This window comes from Otolemur garnettii, unplaced genomic scaffold (assembly GCF_000181295.1).
Source record: "Otolemur garnettii isolate 467f Iridium unplaced genomic scaffold, OtoGar3 scaffold00007, whole genome shotgun sequence".
Taxonomy (NCBI): Eukaryota; Metazoa; Chordata; class Mammalia; order Primates; family Galagidae; genus Otolemur; species Otolemur garnettii.
In genome coordinates, this window is record NW_003852402.1 from 13,678,312 (window position 1) to 13,687,172 (window position 8,861).

At 47.1% G+C, this 8,861-nt stretch overlaps 1 protein-coding gene across 2 annotated transcripts in view; it reads left to right on the top strand.

The window, feature by feature from the left end:
* The window catches only part of LARGE1 (LARGE xylosyl- and glucuronyltransferase 1), a 514,791-nt gene extending 506,378 nt beyond the window's left edge, over positions 1–8,413 (top strand). For both annotated transcript variants that reach the window (XM_012801262.2, XM_023509378.1), the window contains exons 15-16: positions 4,046–4,241; positions 6,919–8,413. In XM_012801262.2, the coding sequence (XP_012656716.1) occupies positions 4,046–4,241; positions 6,919–7,116 (394 nt within the window). In that variant the 3' untranslated portion in view covers positions 7,117–8,413. The remainder of the gene's footprint in view (positions 1–4,045; positions 4,242–6,918) is intronic.
* Positions 8,414–8,861: the final 448 nt, after the last annotated feature.

Sequence of the window (8,861 nt, forward strand, 5' to 3'; positions counted from 1 at the left end):
TCTATATGACTACGCAGCCCCCCCATGCGTGGGTTTCATGGCCTAGAGAAGGGCCGTGGTGTTGAGAGGAGCAATCTGGAACCCAGGGTGGGGAGCATGTAGGAACCCGGCTGGGTCCCTTAATTGAGCAGTCTCAGGAGAGAAACCCCACTTCTGCCTGCTGATTTTAAAGCCAGCCCTTCCTTTGAGCTAACGTGCACACATTTCTAGGCAATTGGAATTTTATCACAAAGATCGCAGTCATAATAACTTCGGGTTTTCATACCACTGTAAAGTTTCTAGAAAGTTTTCTCGAACTTTTTCTTGTGAAAATCACTCTGTGAGGTAGGAGGAGATTCAGTCAATAATTCAGGAGTTATCATTTTTCACATTTTATACAGATGAGGAGACAGAGGAGAGGAGAGGTCCCAGTGGGGCCAGGTCTCAATCCCTGCCTTCTCCTCTTCCCGGGATTCTGGAAAGTGACCAGGAAGAGTTACTATCCCACCACCCACCACTTGCTTCTGCTTCCTTTCAGACAGAAATGACCACTGCCACTTACTGAGTACTTAACATATGCCGGGATCTGTGACTACCCATTTAATCTTCACCTACTTGTGAGGCAGATACTGTTATATCCCCATTTCACAGATAATAAAACGGAGGCTCTGAGAGGTTAAATAACTTGCCCAATGATGCACAAGCAGGAAATGGCAGAGTCCAAGGAACCACAGAGCCTGTATTCTTAACCAAAATACAACCAGTCTGCTGATCAAGTGCTGAATTTTCTTTCGACTGTTTGAAGATGCAGGGTAAAATCTTGCTCCTGGAAATTGAGACTCTGAGAACAAACCTTAGTCTGAGCCTCCCACAGATGCCATTATCTGATGCCTGAACACCTGGCACATATCCAAGGCATCTTTCCTTCCATCTCCAACCCCAGGTGAATGGAGAACTCATTTCAAGGTCACGTCCATGGGCATGAGAGCTAGGGCCTGGCCTGCTGTGTCTGTGATTGCTACTCTGGCCAGCAGCTTGCAAGCCAGCATGCCAAGTGCTAAATTACATACCTTCCCTCCACAAAATTGCTTTTGTCACCTGCTCTTTAAATAATGAGCTCTTAAACCTCCACGAAGCTAAAACCTACTCCCTACCACACCTGGAATGTGAAAGCATCTACACCCTTACCAGTCCTCTGGGGAGGTGGTTCCACAGTGTGGTCCCTGGACCAGGAGCTTCAGCATCCCTTGGGAACTTGTTAGAAACTCTGGTTGTATCAATTCTGCTGTACACTCAAGTTTCAGAACAGAACAAAGTGCCCCAAATCTCTTCTCTTCCACAGCACCATGCTCAGTACACCCAGGAAACCTCTCTCATCATCTCCTCACTTTTTTCTACCCACTGTTGCCGGTCTCAGAGACCAATCCCTGAAGTTTAGCATCTATTGGACTGACCATAGGATCTTCAGGTCATTTTCAGCCTGTGCCTGGTTTTTTTAATGGCAGGTTCATTGCCACTTCACCGTACCTTGTGCTGCCCAGCCACTGGGCAGGCTGTCAGTGTCCAGGCTGAGCTGATGGAAGCTGCCTCCCCAGCCGAATCAACAGGACTCACCCAGCCTTCCCCGGTTCATTTTCCTTCTTTTCCATATTATAATCAACCAAGAGTTTAGGTTCTAAAGATTCCTCCACAGACACATAAAATGGCTGTCAATATGGCTGAGAGAGCAAGACCACCAAGATTTGACATCATGTCTGGGAGGGAAACAAAGAGAAATAAGAAGGAGAATATTCTCAATTTTGGAGGAATTACCATATGCCAGTGACTGCCACAAGTACTTTATGTGAATTAGTTCACTTCATCATCATGAATCTGTGAAGCAGGTGTTATTATCATCTATGTTTTACTAAGAGAAGGAAACAGACACGGTTAACTTGTGTGCACGTGTTGAATGACAGAATCACACCCAGGCAGGCTGCCTCCAAAACCACGGTTTTTAATCACTTTGTTAAACTGCCTATTAGGGAACTAACATTCACTGATCTTTCAGCATGCCAGCACTATGCCAAGCACTTCACATTTTCTCAGTTAAGCTCCTTGGCATTGCAACCAGGTAGGAATTTTTTCCCCCAGTTGACACAAGAGGAAATTAAATCCTAGTTAGAGAACTTTGTTCTGCAAGGTTCTCAGCTCCTAAGTGGCAGGGCTGGGATTTGAACTCTGGCCCAATGGCTCCATGGCACCATCCTTGGAACCTGATATAGATTCACGGCCATCAATCGTGCTGTGCCAGTTCTGTCTCAGGCATCAGGTGTCACAACCACCTGCTCAGTAAGTTTACCAATGGAAAAGCAACTTCTTCTTGGCCTAATGTTTGAATTAGAGCCGAGGTTGACATCTCTCACAATATCCCTCTTTTTCACACTCCATTAAAGTCACGCTGCTCAACCTGTCATTTTTCTTCCATTTAAGTGACTTTGGTTTTGGTAGTTGTTTCATGGATGGAGCTGAGATTCAGCATCCTAACTTCCCCCAGCCTGGCCTTCTCATGCAGCAACACCATTTGATAAAAGTCCACGTGTTGACCACACTGGCCACTCCCCTGAGGTCCAAGGGAAGCCCAGTATCTGTGGTGAAAGAACAAAATCAGGAAACAGGTGCATTGCATGCCGGAGCTGCTAGCCAGGCTTCACTGAAGACTCGCTGTCCCTGGGAGCCTCCCTTGCTTTCGAGAGCCTGCCCTAAGGATGAGATGGAACCCAGGCATCCACTTCCTTCCTTACAGTCTTGCCTTCATTTCAGGAAGCTTTTCTTTCTAACTCTGGATATTACTTTTTCCTGCCTACTTCCTTCCTAGACACCAGCTTCCTGCCACCACCTCTGTGGTTTCCAGAGGCACATCCCTATCCCACTCATGGGCCTCTGTTGTAGGTGCCTCTTAGGGTGTTGAGTTACTCATGCATTCATCCATCCATTTACTCAGTTTAGTATATAATCACCCAATACTTGTTCTGTAGGCCAGAGAGTGTGGAGGACAGAGACATAAGACAGGTGATCCAGAAAGTGGTTAAGGATCTTGGCCCTTGAGCCCAGGCTTCCTAGGTTTGAATCTGCAGGGTTACATGATCAAGCCCACCCTAGTAATCTCCTTTTTAATTAATCCAAGGTCAACTGATTAGTAACTTTAATTATGTCTACAGAAGTCCCTTTTGCCATATAAGGTAACAAAATCCCAGTAGTGGTGCCTGCCCATTGATTATATTACAAGGGGTGAGGGTTATGAAACCGTCTTAGACTTCTGCCTACCACAGCAGTATCTGCAGGCCAACCTTATACATGACAGGGAGCACGCCAGGAGTTCATTTACCCTTTCACAGTGAGACTCTCCTTGTTAGTGAAGGGTGCAGGTAACCAACTGGATTCGTTTCCTGGAGCTGCCACAGCAAAATATTACAAACTGGGTTAATGGAATTGTAGTCGCTCACAGTTCTGGAGGCCAGAAGTCCAAAATCAAGGTTTTGGCAGATCCATGCTGCCTTCAAAGGCTCTAGGGCAGAGGTTCTCAACCTGTGGGTCATGACCCACAGGAACTGTATTAAAGGGTCGCAGCATTAGCAAGGTTGAGAACCACTGCTCTAAGGTAAAAGAAAAAAAAATCCTCTCCTTTCTCTCCCCTCCTCTTGGTGGCCTTTGTCTCCCCTCCATCTGGTAGCAGACCCTTGCTTTTTTTGGCTTATCCTTGCATCCATCTTTCCAGTCCCTGCCTACATCTATCCATCCTGTTTTTACTGGGTGTCTAGGTCTAGTCGTTAGATTAACACCCACCCACCACACCCTAAGATGTGATGTCATCTTAACTTGATTACATTCGCAAAGACCCTGCTTCCAAATAGGTCTCATTCACAGGTACTGGGGATTAGGACTGGCACATTGCTTTTGAGGGGAGGGGGAATACAATTCAGCCCACAAGGAGGACTGTGTCAGCACATACCTCTTCTTCCAAATTAGTGTTTTGAAAGCTCAGCTTCCTTGCCTTCACCCAGGGGCTTTTCTCCCTGTGTCCCAGGTACCACGTCTGGACGAAGGGTCATGCACCCACAAACTTCGCCAAGTGGCGGACTGCCACCACGCCTTACCGAGTCGAGTGGGAGGCTGATTTCGAGCCATACGTTGTTGTGAGACGTGACTGCCCTGAGTACGACCGGAGGTTTGTAGGCTTTGGCTGGAACAAGGTGGCTCACATCATGGAACTGGATGCACAGGTGAGAAGAATGGAACGTTCCCCTGGTTGCTGGACAGGGGCAAGAGAAGCCCAGATCTCGGAGCTGATGAGGAAGTGGAGGAACAAGGTGTACTCAGGGACCTAGAGTGAGAATGTGGCTTACCCATCTCTAGGGCTGTTGATCCCAAACCTCTATCCTTGGGTGAGAGCTGAATTCCTGGGCAGAACCCAAGCAAATATGAGTTTCCTGTTACAAACCATTTCACCTCCTCCATGCAGGTGATGAAGAAAAGCAAATGATGACCATCCCTCACTGGGCCTTTGAGTCGTACAACTGACAACACATCCTAAGGGTTCCATTGTATGACAGCAAGCTGCTGAGATACAGCAATTATTCCACCTCAAGTGTGGGATGGTTTAGGTGGTGATTTTTAGTCTTTATGTAGTCAGAAAGTGCTTCATTCATTCATTCAGCTAATCCTTCTTGAGCACCTCCTTCAAAAAGAATGTTCTACAGAATTCTAATAGGCGAAAGCAGTGATCAGCGAACTTTTTCTGTAAAGGACCAGATAGTATTTGGGGCTTCATGGGGGCCTACAGGTCTCCTTTTCAGCTTCTCAATTCGGCCACTGTAGTTCAGACATAGACAATCTTCACATGAATGGGTATGTCTGTGTTTTAGTAAAACTTTATTTACAAAAACGTGCAGCAGGTCAGACGAGCCATGGTTTGTCAGTTCCTGTGTTAGACTAATACAAAGCTGCTCTGGTGAAGTTAAGAGAAAGATACCTGGATCCCCCAACCCCACCCTTGTATCTTTGTACACCCTTCTCCAAGGAATCTCCTCCTGGAGCTCATTGCCAATATGTTTCCAGGAGACCAACTCCAATTCAAGCTAAATTGCAGGTGGATACTCAGTGCTAGCCGTTCACAAGAATTGCCAAGAGAACTTTCCAGCAGTTCTAGTCAGCCTGAGAGCAGTCTCAGGTGATGGTTGAGAAAGCAGATGGAGGTTGAGGAACAGAGTTCATATTTAATGACAGAGGCACAGCTGTTCTTATCCACATTTTCAGTAATACTTGGACTGGGTGCAGCGCAGCTCACAACAATGTTTAGGCGGCCTTGGCTTCAGTTTGAAAGAAAACAAATATAATATTCATGTGTCCAGCATTCTTGTGAGGCTCACTGCTTCAAAGAAAGTTAATTTTTCCAGCACTGAGACCTGGGCTTTGTTTTAGACAGTTTTCACAGAATTGTTGAAAAATTGCTGCCTGTTTTTCTTTCTCTGCCAATAGCACATGCCAAACATAATTTTACCCGTCCTAGTGACTGGAGAAAATTGCTAGCCCTGAGCCGGGTAGTGCGGCCACACCCACCATGTGCCAGGTAGTGCGGCCACGCCCACCGTGCACAGAGTAGGGCAGCCACGCCCACAGGGGCGGTAGCTTGGGCTCTTTGTCTCTACATGAAAGGTCCTGACAGCTCAGCTCTGAGAGGTCTTGCATTTCCTTTTTATACTTTTTCTCACTCATTCCTGTCATTTCTTGCTCCTGTCTGTGTATTTCCACCTATTACCTTTGTCTATTCTGATTTTCCCTTTCTGAATTTATTCCCATCTGCCCTGATCTGGGAAACTGGATGACCCAAGCTTACGAGACAAGATGTCTAAAATCAGTAAAGAGACCGGAGTGCAAATGTTCTGGCTGCTCCTCTGAGCCACAAGCCTTGTGACCTAAATTCGTGTCGCCTATTTTGGCTCTTCAGAGGCCCTTTATTTCTGGTCTCAGGATTTAGCTGGAGTCTGCCACGTTGAGGATACTGTATGATGGTGTAACTTGGAATAGCATATATCAGGGAGAGTTTTATTCTTGATGAGCTAAGTTCAATGGAACATTTGTTTTTATTTTCATCTTGTGTTTTGTTCTTTTTTTTTGGTCCCCTCTTTTGTACTAATCTGTTGAGGCTGTCAGATCTTGTCAAGTCCTGTGAAGAATCACATAAACTGATATCAGGTTTTGTTTGTTTGTCTGTTTGATTGATTGATTGATTTTGAGACAGGCTCCCACTCTGTCACCCTGGGTAGAGTGCCGTGGTGTCGTAGCTCCCAACCACCCTCAAACTCTTGGGCTCAAGTGATCATCCTACCTCAGTCTCCCAAGTAGCTGATAGGCACCTGCTACAATACCCAGCTAGTTTTTCTATTTTTAGTAGAGACGGGGTGTCCCTCTTGCTCAGGCTGGTCTCAAACTCCTGAGCTCAAGCAATCTACCTGCCTTGGCCTCTCAGAATACTGGGATTACAGGCATGAGCCACCATGCCTGGCAACAGATACCATCAGTTACTGAGCATGAGAATGTCCCATGGCTTGCGTCATCTGTCCACATGGATGTGAGCACATCTTTATCAAGAACCTTTCAGGGGGCATGAGCTCTCCTCAGCACTGTCCACGTGTTATTATTGGTTTCATCCTCCTGGTCATTCTTCAAGGCAGATATTATAACTTCCACTTTATACATGAGAAAATAAAGGCTCAGAGAGGCTGAGTGTCTTCTCCAAGGTCATGGAAACAGCCCTGTACTGTCCTGCCCATAGCTGCTGACTGCCCGAGTGCTGGCCTGCACTCTTCAGGTCAGTCATTCACACGGTCATTCACTTGGCCTTGGCCCTGTGTCACGGAGGTTCTTGCCCCTCCTTATGCTGTCCTTATCTTCTTCCAGGAATACGAGTTCACCGTGCTGCCCAATGCCTACATGATCCACATGCCTCATGCCCCCAGCTTCGACATCACTAAGTTCCGTTCCAACAAGCAATACCGCATCTGTCTCAAAACCCTGAAGGAAGAGTTTCAGCAGGACATGTCCCGCCGCTACGGCTTTGCTGCCCTGAAATATCTCACGGCTGAGAAGAACAGCTAGCACCAAGAAGCCGCCACTAGGGAGAGACACGCTGCCAGGAAGAGCCACTCGCTGTTGGGGGCCTCGCCTTCAAATTCCAAGTCAAGCAATGCTTTTCGGTTTGTTTTGAGTTGTCTCTTTGGCCCACCAAAGCTGCCCTCACTGCAGAGATCTTGGACAAGGACCCAGCCAGCCTCTCTCCGCCCCTACCCGGCATTTCCAAAGGGTGGAAAGAGAGCCAAGAAAGGGGGCGTGGTGGGGTGAGAGGAAGTACAGGGGTTATCCTTGTTACCGCAAAGCCACAAAACCAAGGCAGGGCTTTGGGGTGTTCCTGTTGCTTTTTAATAACTATGCTCATCATGGCTGGGGAGGAAGGGATGTCAGGGTGCTGGAGCTTAGTCATCCCAGGAAATAAAAGCAAAACCATCTATTCCTTTAAAGGATACTTTCTCTTTCCCCCTGCAATTAAGCTTCGTACCCAAAGGGGCAGGGCGAATCAATGATCTGAACCCACCATTTGGAAAACCCGATGGGGACACTGTCTCTGGGGGGTCCTGGAGGTCGGGTCAATTGGTTCCTTATCCCCAAAGTCCCTCTTATTTCATTCTGATTTGTTTTCACTTTGGGAGATTTGGTTGTTTGTTTTTGGTCTGGCTATCCAAAATAGAAAATCGGATCTCTCGAGGCTCTAAGGAAAATCAGCTGCCTCAAACGCCCTTTCTCAGCAGTGGCCCAGCCAGGAGGGCGAGAGTGTTGGCCAGTCCTTAAACATGGGCAGCTTCCTTCAGGATCGTCACCGGGGCTCCCACGATTGAATTCCCTGCTCTCCAGAATCCAGGGGCTGTGGTGAGGACTGTGGGGTGATGAGGGCCGGCTGTTCTACCCCACCCAGTCATGTTTTCTACCGGCAGCGACTGATCCCCAGGAAAGGGCTTTGAAGGAACTGTTTCAGCGCACACAAAAGGTACGACCCTCTCAGGCCTTTAGGAGAACTTGAATAATTCATGCGAGCCCAACTCTGAAAATTCACACGTCCATTGGAAGACCTCTGCGTTCTTGCCTGCTTCACTGTGGAAGGGAAGAAGTGACAACCTCAGTCTCCCTTTGGGACCTATCCCAGGGTAGGCAAGCACCTTTACCTTTACACAGATCGAGGAGACACTGGACTTTTTACCCATTTTCTTTTATCTTCAATATTAATGTTGTGTTTACATTGATGAGAACCAGAGTTCACGCCCAACCCTCTGCTGGGCTGTTTGTATTGAGCTGCAATGTGACCAACGAAAGCTGCATTCAATAAATGAGAGTACAGACTGTTTCTTCCCCGTTCCCCTCCCGCTCTTGCGAGAAGCTACCTAGACGCACTTTGATTCCGAGCAAAAGCGAGATCGATAAACAGCGACTGCCACCTTTCTCTCCTCCCATTTTATTTTTCTCACCATTTGAACTTTCACATTTCCGCCCCCCTCCTTGCCCAAGTTACATTTTACTTTGTCCTCTCACCCTCCGACCATTTTCAAATTTTCCACTTAGCCTTCTGTCTCAACCCTGAAGCCAGATGGTTTATGATCCTAGATGTGAGCTCGCGGTACAAATCCTGGTAATCCACAGCGAGGTGAACATTCCATCCTTTGGTGGTCATGTGGAACCTCACAGCAAACTGATAGGTTACGTGTTCAAGTGGGTGTTTCACGGAGATTTACACAAAAATTAGGAAAATCACCATGAGGACTAATCTTGCATCAATATAGATGTAAGTTTATATA